Source organism: Grammomys surdaster, unplaced genomic scaffold (assembly GCF_004785775.1).
Source record: "Grammomys surdaster isolate TR1022 unplaced genomic scaffold, NIH_TR_1.0 172, whole genome shotgun sequence".
In the NCBI taxonomy this organism is placed as follows: Eukaryota; Metazoa; Chordata; class Mammalia; order Rodentia; family Muridae; genus Grammomys; species Grammomys surdaster.
In genome coordinates, this window is record NW_021604620.1 from 1,896,656 (window position 1) to 1,912,897 (window position 16,242).

At 48.1% G+C, this 16,242-nt stretch overlaps 1 protein-coding gene across 2 annotated transcripts in view; it reads left to right on the top strand.

The window, feature by feature from the left end:
* The window catches only part of Lyzl4 (lysozyme like 4), a 61,245-nt gene that overhangs the window by 43,201 nt on the left and 1,802 nt on the right, over positions 1-16,242 (top strand). The window contains exons 1-4 of one of the 2 annotated variants that reach the window (XM_028767388.1): positions 9,796-9,851; positions 10,735-10,984; positions 11,098-11,247; positions 12,183-12,261. In XM_028767388.1, the coding sequence (XP_028623221.1) occupies positions 9,831-9,851; positions 10,735-10,984; positions 11,098-11,247; positions 12,183-12,261 (500 nt within the window). In that variant the 5' untranslated portion in view covers positions 9,796-9,830. Of the gene's footprint in view, positions 1-9,795; positions 9,852-10,734; positions 10,985-11,097; positions 11,248-12,182; positions 12,262-16,242 lie in introns of those variants that run through there. The other variant, XM_028767389.1, reaches the window with a different exon arrangement.

The window sequence follows — 16,242 nt, forward strand, 5'->3', positions numbered from 1 at the left end:
CTTCTTTGACTGTTGCCCACTTTATTTTGTTAGAGATGAGGTCTCTCATCCAACCTGGAGGTCATCAGTTTGCCCATCTTCCAGAATTGGGTTTCAGCTTTTACATGGATGCTGGGGACTCCAAAGCAGGTCTTCATGTTTGCCAGAAAAGCATTTTACTGAGTAAGCACAAAAGCCGCTGTAGATGTGGATCTGAGCGGACCCCTTGTGGATCAGGCAGAAGGGTCCACCGCTTATGGTCTGGGTGATACGGGTGGGTGACTGAATCCTGCAACCATTAGGTTCCCCACAAAGAGGGGTAGTGTGAGTTGCAAGTTCTCAGGTCCCCCAGGAAAGACTATCACCATCCCAGTGCCACGACTCATGTTTTCAAGGCTCACATTAACTTTTCAGATCGAAAGGTCCAAACATGAAATGGTGTAAATCTGATTTCTGAAGTTATTGTGTATTTTAGAGTGTGTGTGTGTGTAGGTGAGTGTGTGGGGTGCTTGCACGTATGGTACACATGTGGAGGTCAGAGGACAGTCTGGTTGTTGGTCCTCAGGCTCCTTCTCTTGCTGGAGACAGGGTCTCTCACTGGCCTGGAACTTTGCCTTATAAGCCAGTCTAGTTGGACAAGTTTCCAGAGAGCTACCTGCCTCCCGCTCTGTAGCGTTGTAACTACAGGTGTGTTCCAGCTGTCTCAAACCCCGACCTTCAGGTTTATAAGGCAAGTGCTTTATTGACTGTCTCCCAGGTCTTCAATGTGATATCTATCTATCAGTCTATCTGTCTATCTATCTATCGATCTATCTATCTATCTATCTATCTATCTATCTATCTATCTATCTCATGGCCTTGTGACCCTGTGTGTTTCTCTCCTGTTGTGGGTCATCATGGTGGGAGGTAGTGAATTCATGTTGTTGATCAAGTAACTGAATTTACATTTTAGTCGTTGGAAGACGATTGTATTAGAACAGAGGCATGAGGCAATGGCAAGCATTCTTCACTTAAAATCAGTTCATTCTTTCATTCTTCATTCATTTATCCTTTAATCAGTGGTTTAGGGCCTCAGAGTAACTGAAAGTCCTTCTCCTGTTCCTCCTCTGACTGCCTGCCAGCAGCTATTTCTTCCATGATAGGGGTACAAGGGTTGTAGAGGTGGGGCCGCACCTCAAGTATCTCTTATATGGATCCGTGACTCCTTTTTAGTAGCAGCATGGTCAAGCCATGTCCTGTCTTCTCACAACCTGATGCCTCAGTGCCTTCAGAGCACCTTGGAGGGCTCTCTGGGGGAGGCGTCCTTGTGCCTTTTGCTCGTCCCTTTTGTGATGCCATCTCCTAAGACTTTAGGGACCAGAATGGCATTTCTGCCTCCCACCATGCCAAGTCGTGACAAGCCCTCTGCCTGTTCCCTGCGCAGTATTTCTCTTGGCACAGCCTGAGGCCTTTCTCCTCCTTGGCACTGCATTGTGGGTAGCTGAGGGAAGCTTTGTTCCCACATGGTAGCAAGAAGAGTGTTCATAAAAGATAACATCTCCACCTCCCTCTGCCTTTAGTGGCCTTTCTTCATGCTGTGAGCACACTTCCTTTCAGACCAACCCTTAGTGAGTTCTCAGACATGGAGCGGCCTTCCTGATGCCAGCTTAATGTTTTAAGCTTGGCATACAACGCCACAGCTAAGAATGATTTGATTTGAAGAGTAAGGTGTGGCAGCCAACTCGGATCCCTCAGAGCCGGTAGGGGCTTTCAGCATCGAGGAACAATATCTGACTAAAGGGGGTTCGTGGCTGCTGATTGGTGTCACGCTCTGGAGGGTGCTGTTGCAGCCTCTGGGTCCCTATATTGGCAAAGCACAAGGCAAACTTCTTGCTTTACATAGCTGGGTTTACAGAAGAAGCAAGGTGACTTAGATGGGTCTTGAGACTTCTCTTCTCTCTCACGAGGATGTCCTCGTCAGACTCTCCTCTTCCTTCCCCCTCTGTTAGGGCAGGTCTAGACACAGCTAAGGGCAGGTTCCACCTTCTTTGATATGATCTCTGTCCTACACTTAAACACCATTGGAGTTCCTTGAAGGTGGTTTTAGTTGCATGCCCGACCTTCTTTCTTTTGGGACTTGTTCTGGTCGGGGTCTTGTACATGTGTGAATGTGCTGGTCTGAGTGTGCTTGCCCATCACTCTCCAGCTCCACTAGAAGCAGTGGTGTGAGCTTGCTGCGAAGGGCGCCAGGCTGCGTGACATGGCTCTGACTGACAGCTGCACAGAGGAAATGACTTTGCAAATAGGGAAATCAGAATGCTTTCAGCATGATCTTGGAGTGGGGTGGGCCAGCTGGCACGCTTTCTGGGCACGTGTTGATATTCTATAGATGTGGATGGTAGATAACAGCCCCGATATAGCTACAATTATAGGCTGTGGTACCTGAGGATAGCAGTTCAGCAGACACAGGCCATCTGTCAAGGAAGGTTCTGGCACTGTCTGGTGAGTGCCCAGTGCTGGGGCACACTGAGAGGCCGCTGTAAGAACAACTGCCACTCAGGAGCTTGGGGCTGGGTCCTCAGCAGTCAGGTCAGCAGCTAGGTCTAAATCTCAGGTTCTCAATTTCTAGAAGGGCCTTTGGGTTTAAAATTCCTGCTTTGTGTTCCTTCCACCCCTGTTTTAGACAGACCCTCTGAAAGCCAGCTGTAGACGCTGTGGCATTTTGCTCCTAAATACTTGGAATGGGCTCTCAGGAGCAAGGACAGCACCTTCCCAACAACTGCCACCCAGGCTGTAACCGGAAGTGCCACACATGTCCTCTATAACTCCTTTATCTTCTTTTGTTTTGTGTGCATGCGTGTGTGCTTGTAGGTGCATACATGAGGAAGCTAGCAGTTGACACTGGTTACTTTCCTCAGTTTCTCTCCAAATTGTCTTTTGAGCTGGGATCTCTCACTGAACCTGGAGCTCAATGATTGGCTAGGCTGGCCAGCCAGTCAGCTCTGGGAAATCCACCTGTGTGGGCCATCTCTACCCTGTGCCCAGTGTTAGGGTTACAGATGTGTGTGCTGCAGGGCCTGGTTCTTACAGAGGTACTGGGGATTGAATCCAGGCCTTCATGCTTGCATGGTAGGCACTTTACCAACCGAACCATCTCCCCAGACCAGAACGCAGCCTGAGATTATAAATTGCCTTTGGCTTTTATGAAGATTTAGTCTACCCAGTGAAGTGTGGGTTCCAGTCCCCTCCACTCTTCCTGCCTCCTCTGTTTTCAAGACACTGACATTCAACTGCATGTCTTCATGATAATTTAGGTTAAACATTTCTGCTAAGAGTGACTCCAGGGGCTGCTCAGTGCATGCCCTGCCCGTTCGGGTTGCCCAGTATTGAGCTGTGTCCCACTGCTATGGATGCCACGCCTCCACCCTGGCCACGCCTCCACCGTTGGTGACTCTGTGCTGTGGTGTACGCTTTGCGCACTTTGTGTTCGAGTGCTGATTTCTGTGCCTGAGATCTGCTTGCTGTCCATACTTTGATGTTGTCATTATTGCAGGGCATTTCCCGACTCAGTATTTTGTGGAGCATTGGTTTGCTTCGTCTCTCGGGCTGATCACCCTGTGGCTGGGCAGGAGCAGAAGGGGCGGGACTTAGGTAGGACTCTAGGGAGTTAACCATCAGGATGTGGAAGGAGGAGGAGGAGGCCAGGGCGCAGCACCACCAAGATGGCATGTAACTGGCCACATGGCTGGGAAGCAGGCTGGGAAGTAGACTAAGACCAGCATTTTCGGGTTAGAGTAGATCAGAATCTTCCCAGCGATACTGCAAAAAGCTTAAAACAAATACAAGGTCTCTATGTCATTATTTAGGAACAAGGGAAGGCGGAGAAAAGCCCATTCTTTTACAGTGATGGTTTCTTCTGTTGTATCTAACATCTAACAAACCCAGACGCAAGGACGCTGCATCAAAGCATTCTCTGGCTCTAAGTGACCCAAACTGAACCAGAAGAGCCTCCGCACAATGTGGTCTTAGTGTCTCGCGTAGCCAGCAAGCGGTATTGTCTAGATCTGATTGCTGATCCTAGGTTGGATATCACATCATCATGTATAGATGATTTTGTCGTCTTTCTCTCATTGTGTAGTCAAGAGACGATCTCAAACTGCTGATCCTCCTGTCTCAAGCATGCTTGGCGAGTTGCCAGCTTAGCGCATGCGCACCCCATTTCCTTGACCCTGAGCCGCATGCGCACCCCATTTCCTCGACCCTAAGCCATATGTGCACTCCATTTCCCCATCCTTAACTCTTTCTCCTTTTGTGTGATTTCTCCACCAGAAACAGTTTTAGCTGAAGGCTCGTTCACTGACCTTAGAGTCACCGTACCGGAAAGGGAGTGAAGAGGTCAGCTCAGGAACTTTGGAACACTTGTCCCTCGGGAAGAGAGAGAGGCTAATCAACATTTTATTCCTCAAACCGCAGGGGTTGGGGACCAACCTGCAGCACATGGACACATTCCGCAGAACGGACTGATGGCCACCCACTGACAAGGGAAGTCCCTGCCACTTCATTCCCTAAAGACCAATCAGTTTAAAAGTCAAACCGTTCTGCCAATCATACTGTGCCTAGCTGCTGTTTCTCTATGCTACCCCCTGAAACTGTATAAAGGTCTGCCGAATGAGCTGCCCAGCGGCATCGCCTCTCCTTTTGGATGCAGGATGACCCCAGCATGCTGGAACAGTAAAATTCCTCTTGCTTTTGCATCGACCCCCAGCTCTGCGTTGTTCAGTCAGGGGATCCCTGGTAAGCTAAGGCTCGTCAGAGTCATACAGGAGCACTCATCTCAAAGGATGGTTTGGTTTCCAAGGCCCAGGGATGACCCCACTGGATCCCTCTGTTGGAGACTGTCAAGGCCTGGACTGCTTCCTCTCCTTGAAGCTGGAGTCAGCCATGTAGTCTCTGTCTTCCTTGCACTTTGCTCACAAGGGAGGACTACATAAAAAGGCCTGTATTGGAGTATCATCCTGGCACCAGAAACCTACTGAGCAGGAGGCTAGGGCACTGGGACCTAGGGGTTTGCTTGTGCTGCTGGCTTCTGTTTGGAGGAGATGGAGCCATGGAGCCATCTGTTCCTCCAGTGGCAGTTGAACACTAGTGGGAAGGGGACAGAGGCAGGGGTCAGTTTGACTGTGTTCCTATCTTGCTGGTAACTTTTTGCCCAGCTTCTGAGACTTGCTATCCACATCCATTCATGGTACGGGCTCTGAGCAATGTGCACACTGTATCACTGTATCTTTAGCCTCATGATGAAGAAGCCGAGGCACACAGAGGAGGAGTAGCTGCCTTGAGGCCATACAGTTAGTGGCAAATACAAAACCAAGTTGGTCCAGTCAAATCTATGTTCCAGAGGGGGATATTATTTTGAATAATAAACACTTCAGATTTCAAAGGCCCTTTAACCCCACCCCAGTTCTGCCACTATAGCCCAAAGCAGTCACTAGTCAGCATGGAAATGATTGGCATGGCTTCTTTCCTAAGGAACAGTTGCAATAACAGCTTCTGTATTTAGCTCCTGTGCTGTGCCTCCTAGTCTTTGCCCTCAACTAGTAAGGGGGCCTGCTTCCCAGGACGCTCCACTAACCTTCTGTGTGTGTATTGGTTTTCCACAGACAAATAAGAAGTGTGCACAAACAACAATGGAGGTATATGCAGAAGCAGAGGTCTTAGAAGCCAGACAGCTAGGCTACCTCTGCTCTCTCCTGAGGAGATACTTCTCTTTTTTTTTTTTTTTTTTTTTCGAGAAAGGGTTTCTCTGTGTAGCCCTGGCTGTCCTGGAACTCACTCTGTAGATCAGGCTGGCCTCAAACTCAGAAATCCGCCTGCCTCTGCCTCCCAAGTGCTGGGATTAAAGGCGTGCGCCACCACCGCCCGGCGAGATACTTCTCTTGACTAGAGAGAGTCTCTAGGGGTGTGCTAACCCAAGCTGATCCCCAAAAGCTTTTTAGAAGTTCATCAAGTTACATGATGCTCTCCGGTGTGAGTAGCAACATATACTCTGTCACCCAGGTGTCCCCTCAGTGCTGACCTGCCAGCTTAGGTGAGTGTGAGGCTGAGGCAGGTGACTAGTCATGCTGGACACAATCTGTCACTCCAGCTTAAGGTAATGATAAACATAAGCTGAATACTTTGTGAAACTTGGGGAATGGGAGTTATCAAAAAGCATTTTGCTGAAGGAGTAAATGTAGGGTAAGTTTTTAACATCTTCTAACTTCTTTAGAAAGTCGGTCAGATGGCGTTTTGCTGGAGTAACACATGAAGTAACGTACCATCAAAGTGGACATGGGTGTGAAAGGTTAAGGCAGACATGAAGGAACGTTTGACTGAAGCAGACACTGGAGAGAGGATGTTCTGCTAAAGCAAGCATGTGAAAGGACACGTGATGAAGGATTCTTTGCTAACAACATGCATGTATTGGTCCTCCTTATACTGTGTAGTTGAGCTGCATTTGTCGGGACTCCAAAGAGAGAAATGCACCAAAAAACTCCTGGTGTTGTGCTGCGGTTTGCTGCCGCTTCCAAGGACTCAGGCTGATTGGATGCACTGGCTGAGGCAAAACCCATGCTGAGGCAAGGCGCGTGGAGGACATGTCCTGTTTGGAAGGTATAAATAGGACTCCACGGAGTGATGGAGACAGAGCTAGGCTTGCTGGTACAGCTAGCTGTGCAATGCTTGTGGGTCTCGTGTTTTTGCTGGTTTTTGCTTCCCTGAGAGAGGCACAGCTGAGAACTTCTCCTGGTGTCCCTCCGGGTCCCTCCTGCTGACTCGAGCCAAGGCTGAGACCTGGCTGCCTTTGCTAGGTCATGTCACTGCTGTTGTTAACCCAACTCTACCAAACTGGACTGCTGGTGTATCTGTGAGGTGTTTGTAAGTGGTTAGCTGCCACTGCCTGCTGACCAGTGAACTGAACCGCTGATTTCTAGACAACACAGGTGGGCGTTGCTCCGAAGAACCTTTCTAAGCAGGCCTACTTTCCCCGTATCCTTTCTTTTCTAACACCTCTGGTTGGTGGTGGGCTACAAGGAAGGTTAAAGTGTTTAAGAGCCATCAATAGAAATAGGATTTCAAAGAAATTAAAGTTACAATCTTGACAGCATAGAGGGGAGGTTTGGAAGATGACACTTTGTCTGTTTCTAAGTCACTGTTCTACTTTAGAGCAGTGAATACTCCAAGTGATATACAGTGTAGTATATAGTACACAATGCACTCTCACGCACACATACACACACTCATACATGCACACTCACACACTCCACACACACACACGCACACACTCTGAGGTCGGAGTGCTTAAAGAAAGAACAATGCTGAAGGTTGCTGATGTACTTAAGGGTCTAAGCAGAAGTGTTTGGAGCTGGTTTAGTTTTTTTTCTTTTGTGTGTTTCCACTCTTATTTTAAATCAATCATGTCATTTCCAATCTTAACTGAGACATCTGGAACCACTTCCATGTTCCCACAAGTCAACCGATCCTCTCCTATCTTAAGGCCTCTAATCGTTTGAGACCTAACAATAAATAACCCAAGCTGACATTTTCATGTCTCAGATTAGGTGGCCTAGATCCAGAAAGAGCATCCTTGATCCTGGGCCTTGTGAATAGACAGACTAAGGGCTTCTCTGTCATGTTCCACCAATGGTAATGCCATGTCCCTGCCATACCCCTTGGGACATCAGAATGTGTCACTAGCAAAATGGATTTCAGATATGACTAAGGCTGAGTACCTCAAGAGGAGATTTCCCTGAAGTCTGGGTGGACCAATCAGTGACAAAATTCCTCAGAATAGTGGAAGAGAAGACCTAAGGAGTTGACCTGCAGGATGAAGGTAGGACAGAGTCCTGGTGGGAGGGATTTGGACTCACCCTTGATGTCTTTGATGTCTAGGAAGGGGAACAGAGTGAGAAGTACGGGTAGCCCTCAGCAGTTACAGTAGCCTTCAGCCAACATGCTGTGTGAACAGGAATGGACCATCTTTACTGTCTCCAGAAGGAGCCTGGGCCTGCCTGGCACCCTTCTCTGAGTCTCCTGAGGCTCATGTCAGACTTCTCACACATGCCGTAGCACTAGCAGAAAGCTAATATGGTTTCAGTGGTGATGATGGATTCCTTCCCCTTTCAGAACATTCTGGCTCACAGATGTCATAGAGAAGGTTCTAGAAGAGTTTCTCATGGAGCAGGATCGATGGTGTAGAAACTCTTGGGTGAAGACAAATGAGTTACTAAGAAATTGGCATCTGAGAAAGCCCAGGGGACCCAGTGTTGGCAGAGTACCCAGCCTCCAAGCCACGTGGACTCCCTGCCAGGCTGATAGGTGGGCCTTTGTGGGCAGGAGCAGAGACAGGCAGAGGGCATACGGCTGTCGAGCACATTTGTCAGCAAAGTCCCCTTTTGGTCATCTGGAGACACATTTTGGAAGGGTAAGCTTGCTCATTCTTTCAACAAGATCATTGAAAACCAGCAAGGTACTGGACACTGGCCTCTGGGGAGGTGACAGCGTCAGGCAAGCTTTCAGCATGAGACAGAGGCCATAAGCAAGAAAACAAAACCAACACAGTGACTGCCGTTAGGGTGTATTACAAAGACAACCAAGCCACCTTCCTCAGTGGGTCAGTGGCCATGGTTAATACTATGGTCATTGGAGTAGTCATGTAGGTGGAAGAACAACTGGCCCAAAGGACCCGTGGTGGGATTGGTGTGGTCCAGTGAATGCATTCAGGGAGCCCATGGAAGAGCAAATGGGGAGAAAGGGTTGGGGGTGGCCTGGGGTCAGACTGAAGAGGGACTCAGGGGCCAGATCAGAAGGAACTGGACAAATGGTACATGGGAAATGTTGTTGGAAACCTGTAATTAGTCAGAGATGGTGGTGACCCGGGGGCAGGGCAGTGGCAGACAGGCAGATGAGGGGTGGCTGTGCTTTAGAACGGCGTCCACGTTCCTGCTGAATTAACTGCTGGAGGGAGAGAGGGAGGAGCTGAGACAGTGCCTAGCCCGGGAAACACCAATGCTTCCTGAAATACTGTTTGCACGGCTGGAAAATGTCAACATGGTCTTTCTCCTTGTGCATAGAAATTCAGTTACTAATGAGGACCAAGGGTGTGCAACCAGGACTCAGAATGAGGCTGTCCTGAGCATGTAGTGCTTGCTCTACTGAACTCGTTCTCTCAGCACAACTAGGCAAGGAGTGTTTTCCTCTGTGTGACAGGCAAGGGCACTGAAGCACAGAGAAGTTGAGTAACTTGTTAAGGTCACTGCTGGGGTCACTGCCATCCCAGCTGCAGAGAGCAACGCAGCTATTAAGACCCAGGCTATCTGAGAACAGGGTACCACCTCCTGAGACAGTGGTCAGGTATGCAACTAACCACACAGCAGAATTAAACATGTTTGTCACCTTTGCCCCACTTAAAGCTTTCATGTAAGCTATTAGAGCATGGTAGAGGGCAATTTAATTCTTCAGAGGACATTTTGCTCATTACAGATGGGACCAAATGCCTAATAACCTAAAGATGGAAAGATTTGTTTGTGGCTCTGGTTTGGTGGTACTGTCCACCAAGGTGACTTGTCACATCTATCTGCAATTAGGAAGCAGAGAACAGGAAGTGGGGCTGGTGTCACCTCTTGAAGGCTCTAAACCTTCTGGAAACAGCATCAGTGCCTGGGCCATTGGTTCAAACCTAAGAGTCTAAGGGCAACAGTTCACACCTAAGCCACCCTCTGGGTATGTGCCAGATCTCCAATACACAGAATAATCCCCAACCAAGAACCTTCTACACCATGGCTGCAGGCTCCAGGAAGAGGGGACTGTCACCGGGAGAGCGTACCTATGTGTGAATGGCAACACAGCAGCCTGAGGTGATTGTCCAGTGCTCTGTAGTGACAGAGTGTGGGGCACACTGGGAGGAGGCTAAACCCTGCTTTCCAGTCAGATATTCTGTTTTGAGGCATGGGACAGCAACCAAAGCTAGGGTTCTCATTCCCTAGGGGTCTTAAAGGGACTGTGGGCAGCAAAGTCTGGGCAGGGGAAGGGAGACCTCAGGCAGGGCCAGTCAGTCTTCAGGAGTTGTACCAGGGGTGGGGGCCAGTGGGTGCAGAGTGGCCTGTGGGGATGGTGTATATGGGGACGCTGTGTGTGTGATCTATGGTTAGGGAAGGTCTGCGTTCAAAGACACCAAGGTGAGACTAGTGGGTGTATAGTGAAAGGGGCGTGGCTCTTGCAAACAGGCCCAAGCAGGGTGTTCTGTGAACGAGGAGCCAGCAATGTCCCAAGGTAACATCGTGTGCATTTTGGGTGCCATTGCTCAGCTGCGCTTGAAGATGGCAGCATGGGCCTGTGCCGGCGAAAGGTTTAAGTGGTCACTGCAGAAGCGGAGGACGTGAGGTCAGTTATCTGAGAGACCACCCATCATTGCAGACTAGGAAGTGGAGGCACTGTGAGGCCAGTGGCTTGTCCTCTGGCGCTGTCCCCTGTGTCGACAGCCAGGGAGGTCAGTGGAGATTGCTAACAGAAAACCTGGCATGAAGACTGTTGAGGCCACAACTGGGGACACAGTACAGACTAAAAAGACGTCAATGGAAGTAATTCACCAGAGCAGGAATGGCTGTGCTCAGCGACATACATACAGTGAGCCGTCTCCCTCCCCCTTCTCCTCTTACTCTGTTTCTTCTTCCTCTTTCTCATCCTCTTTCCTTCCATCTCTTCCTTCTTTCGTTGTTCTTCCTGACCGCCTCCCTTCAGTGCCTCTCTTTTCCCTGGAAAGTCCTGTGTCCCTATGACCTTGGAAGGAGCTGCCTGAGACTCTCCGTTCAGCTAGCATCCGCAGCCCTGAGCCACCAAAGCCTGGAGAAGATGCAGCTGTACCTGGTGCTTCTCCTCATCAGCTACTTGCTGACTCCGATCGGTGCTTCCATCTTGGGGCGCTGCACAGTGGCTAAGAGACTCTATGACGGGGGCTTGCATTACTTCGAGGGTTACAGCCTTGAAAACTGTGAGTACGGACCCTTTCAGGCCCTCTCTCCTCACCTCCTTGATCTCCAACCCCTGCCATCTCATCCCCTACTACCAGCCTCTTCTCACACCACACGCTGTTCCACCTCTTAGGGGTGTGCCTGGCTTATTTTGAGAGCAAGTTCAACCCCTCAGCTGTCTATGAGAACTCACAAGATGGCTCCACCGGCTTCGGCCTCTTTCAGATTCGTGACAGTGAATGGTGTGACCATGGCAAGAACCTCTGCAGCGTGTCCTGCACTGGTGGGTCCCTTTCTCTCCAGTCCCTCGGGGCACAGGAGGCTGCAGAACCTCCATGTTTGGAGGAGACAGGGAGAGGGGACTGGCTGTGTCTGAAGCTCGTCCCTGGGAGGGGAAGTGCTAGCCTAACAGGAGCATGAGAGAAGGATGTGTTAGCCTGAGAAGGAAGAAAAGATAAAAGCCGATGGGCCCAGAAGGTGCTGGGATGTCTGGGAGTTGGGAGCAGGGGCAGGCAACAGAGCTCAGGCAGCTTGAGAGTAGGAAGATTGCTCTGTCTGGTCCTATGTCACCCATGCATGTCCACTAGCTTCCCTAAGGGGAGCCATACTGTCACCATGACAGATCAGAAGTGGTTGTAAGGAGGAGACAGGAAAACCCCAAAGAGGACATATCTGCCTCTCCTAAGGGACCTAAGAATCTCTGGCTTAGACGAAGCAACTGGCCAGGGTCCACTCCTGTGTCCTGTGAGCTTCAGGGAGCTTTGTCAAGAGTTTTCCTAAGACCTTGGCAGGTTGTCAGTTCAGTTAATGCTCACAGCGGCCTCTCAGACATAGGTACTGTTTCTACCCAATTCTACAAACAGGTAAATCGGGGCCCAGATACATCAAGTCCACATCCAAGGCCACATGGCCGATGAGTGGAACTGGAGGCAGACAAATGAAAAGTGGGTCCCGAGTCAAGGCTACACCAAGAGGCTAGGCAAGGCATCCCTGACACCTGAGGGGTCTCTGCAGCAGAGGGTCTAGGTCCCAGCATCCTTGGGCCTCAATAAAGAGAACATTTCCTTTTACCCTGATTGATGAGGAGTGTCTAGGGTTTTCAGCCTCTGTAAATGACAGACTGTGAGGGCGAGCAGTGGGAAGGGAGGTTGTAGGGTGGAGTGATACGCTTGCTGTCATCAGATGCCACAGCATCAACCCATTCTACTTCCTTCGTAGCTTTACTGAATCCAAACTTAAAGGAGACGATCGAATGCGCCAAGAAAATCGTGAAAGGAAAACAGGGGATGGGAGCATGGTAAGTGGGTGTCTGCAGCTCACACTGGAGGCTGAACAAGGCTGTGACCAAATGCCTGGCAGAAGCAACTGAAGGCAGAAGAGAACTCATGCATTCTGGCTCACAGTTTGAGGGGCACAGTCAGTGTGGCAGGAGTGTGTGAGGTGCCTGGCCTCATGAGAGTCACAGTCAAGGTGTGACAAGAGGTGTATGATAGTTCTCAGCTGTATTTTCCTTTTGGTCAATCTGTGGGCCAGTGCTGCTTACATTCTGGGTGGGCGGTCCCTGCTCAGTGGAATCTCCCTGGAAGCATTCTCACAAAGTGTGATTCACCATCATAGCTCACATCAATAACACACACTTTTTTTCTGTCTGTCTGTCTGTCTGTCTGTCTGTTATCTGTTTTCTGTACATGTGTGCATGTGTGTGAAGGCTTGGCATTGATGTAAGCCGTCTTCCTCACTTACCCTTTCCCTCATTTTTGTGAGACAGGGTTTTTCATGGAACCTGAAGTCTGCTGATTCAGGTGGATTGATTGGCCAATGAGCTCCATGGATCCCCTTCTTTTGTGCCTGCTCCCCGTTTCTGAACTTGGGTTCTCATGGTTGCACTATGAGCACACCTTTACTGACGTAGCCTGTCTCAGAGATCCGAATTTTTATCTTTTAGTTCTCTTAGAAACTTTTATTTTATGTGTGGATGTTTTGCTTGTATACATGTGTATGTCCCATATGCGTGTCTCACACCCTTGGAAATCAAATGAAGTGATCGAAGCTCCTGGAACTGGAGTTATGGATGGTTATGAAGCACCATGTGGGTTCTGGGAACTGAACTTAGGTCTTCTGAAAGAGCAACCAGTAGTCTAAACTGCTGATCTCTCTCTTTAGCCCCCTGAGGGTCAGACCTTTTTATTACTGCTTTTTTTTTAAATTGTGTTTGCAAGGTCATGTTGAATTTAAACTGCAGCCTGTAGCCCTGTGTCTAGTACTTGTGTGATACTATCCTGGGGCAATGTGAACAAATGTCTACTTACCCAAACAGGTCAAAGTAAAAATGCTGTCAAAGTCCAGCTTGGCAAACCAATGACTTTCTTAATGTTACTTTAGGTACAGGGACAGCTCAAAGACACTGTAACATCAAGAAGCCTACCCCAATCTTAGTGTGGACTCATTAAAGCTGTAAACCTGGAGTGATGTGTGCCTTGTAGTCAGATGGATAGGTTGGAATCTCCTCCCCAAGAAGCTGTTCATGACTTCTGTAACCTTGGAAAAGGAGAAGCCTTGAGAGTCTTGTAAGTTTCAGGGACTTTCTGAGACTTGTGAATTGTTCATTTCCTAGCTCTTAAGAAGCCTCCTTCTGAGAATGGAAATGTTTTAATTCAGAGGATGATCATTGAATACTGCCATATTATACCATTTTAAATTATACCATGTTAAATTTTAATTTATACATCTATCTGGCCATTATTGCTGTTTTAAAGAATTCTGTTGTAAACATTCAGCATTTTAGAACTTGTATGTTCTTTCAAGTGTCTGCTTGGGAGATCTCCTGCAGGAAACATTTTAGGACTATTTGGTGTATTAAAAAAGCTGGAGATAAACTGGGCTTGGTGGTGCATGCCTACAACCCCAACTTTCAAGAGGCAGAGGCAGTAGGATCATGAACTTTAGTTCAGCCTCAGCAACATAGTGGGATTGAGGTTAGCCTGTGCTATATGAGACCCTATTTAAAAATAAAGCAAAACAAATAAATGAATAAATACAAGCTGGAAAGACATGGTGAACTGCCATTTGGATCTTGTCTCACCCCACCAGGATGCTTGCATTCCCTCTGCTCAGCAACTAAGGAAACCACAAACTCTGGCACTGTCATGGAAAATAGCAAAGTGTAAGACTGTTGTTTTGCACTTTGTGTTTTTAGCCACAAGAAAAAGTGATTGTCCTTTCATATGTCCTGGTTAAGTTTCTATAAGGTGCTTACTCATATTTTTGTCACTGCTTGCAATCAAATCCCTGTCAGGAAGTAGCTTAAGGAGAAGAAGTTTACTTTGAGGACTCTGTTCATTATAGTTGGAGGGGTAAGGCAGTGTGGGTGATGTTGTTTGCTCACATGTCTGCAGATCAGGAAACTTAGCGGGGAGAAATGTAGGTACTCTACTAACTGGCTCCTCCCCTCCTCTGCTTTTTCAGTTTTGTACACCAGCCTGTAGCGTGGTTATCACCTGTGTTCAAGGCAGGATTTACCATGGTCAGTTAAACCTCTGGAAAGCCCTTCACAGGCACTCTAGTGTGTCTTAAGATGACTCTAAACCCAGTCAGACGGACCACCAATATTATCCACTATCTTATGTTTTCTTTCATTCCTACCAACTATTTTAAGACTAAGAAATATTTTTAAGTGTGTGTGTGTGTGTGTGTGTGTGTGTGTGCAGTCCCTGCAGAGGTTAGAAAAAGGCACTGTGTTCCCTGGAGCTGGAGTTCCAGGCAGTTGTGAGCTGTTTTGTGGTTGCTGGGAACTGAACTCTGGTCCAGTATATACTTTTAACTACTGAGACATCTCTTGAGACCCTTCTTACATAAGCAATGCGTCCTTTATAGACTAGGGATGTGAAATCTTCATCAGCCACATCTGTGCAAGTTGTTGTCTTGGATTTGTCATTTGTATTTTGACTTTGTTTCTGGTGTCTTCATGGTAAAGGAGACCTAACAGTTTCTTAGAATCAAATATGTCTGTCTTTTCTCTTGTGGTTTCTGGATCTGTGTGAAGCCCCCTTCTTAGAAATGTCTTTAAGAATGGAGGAGATGGCTCAGTTGGTAGTGTATTTGCTGGAAAGCATGAGGGCCTGACTTTGATCCCCAGAACCCATGTTTAAAAATTAGTTAAGTGTGGTGACATGCATTTGTAATCCCAGGGCTGGGGGAGGTAGAGATGGATAGAATCCTGGGCCTCACTGGCCAGCCGCTTCAGACCAGTAGGGACCCTATCTCAAGAAACAAGGACCATGCTTGAGGAACAATGCCTGACTGGATCCTTTGGCTTCCATATGCATGCATGCACACACACATACATACAAACAGGTGGACCATGCTTGAGGAACAATGCCTGACTGGATCCTTTGGCTTCCATATGCATGCATGCACACACACATACATACAAGCAGGTGGACCATGCTTGAGGAACAATGCCTGACTGGATCCTTTGGCTTCCATATGCATGCATGCACACACACATACATACAAGCATACACACATAAGTGTGCACACCATACACATGTACATCTGTGCACTAGTGCACACACAAGTACACATGAATTAGAGGTATTTTATCCTAGAGGCTTCAAAGAACTCCATCCATGTTTTCTCATATCGGGGCTCTGCAGACAGCACATAAGCCCTAGATACTTTTACTAAATTACAAAATAGAATTTTTACGACTTTTGTCCTTTTGTGCTTAAAGTTTGGATTCCTTTGGAATTGATTTGGTTGTGAAAAGTGAGGCGGGCAATAAAGGTCTTTGGTTCTTGCAGTGTCTACTCAGTGTTGTCCACATCATGAATCCAGTAAAGCAGCCTCATGGCTAACAGAACAGATTGCACACAGTGGTGGAAATCTTGTTAATGATAACTGTCTCCTGAAAGTCTGAGGTTCATTTCATACGTGGCCTGGGCTTTCTGATTAATTGGTCAGCTTGGCTGAGTCTCTAGGAGAAACACTAATGAGCTGAGTCATCCTTGTTGTGTGGTACTAGGAAGCACGATACTGAGCCATGCTGGCCGAGGGGCCCTATCGTCCAGACTCCTGGTAAGGCAGGTTCTTAGTAAGCTGAACAGCAGCCATGTATCCTTTATAGCTCAGACTGAGTCACTCTGCTCTGCTGGGTGGACCAAAGAAAAGAGAAGGTCCCTACAGTGGAAGGGGAACCCCTTCCACACCATCTGCCTGAAACTTCATGCTTTCTCTCCTGGCCATTTAATTCCCAGAAATAATGACTCTGAGACTAATT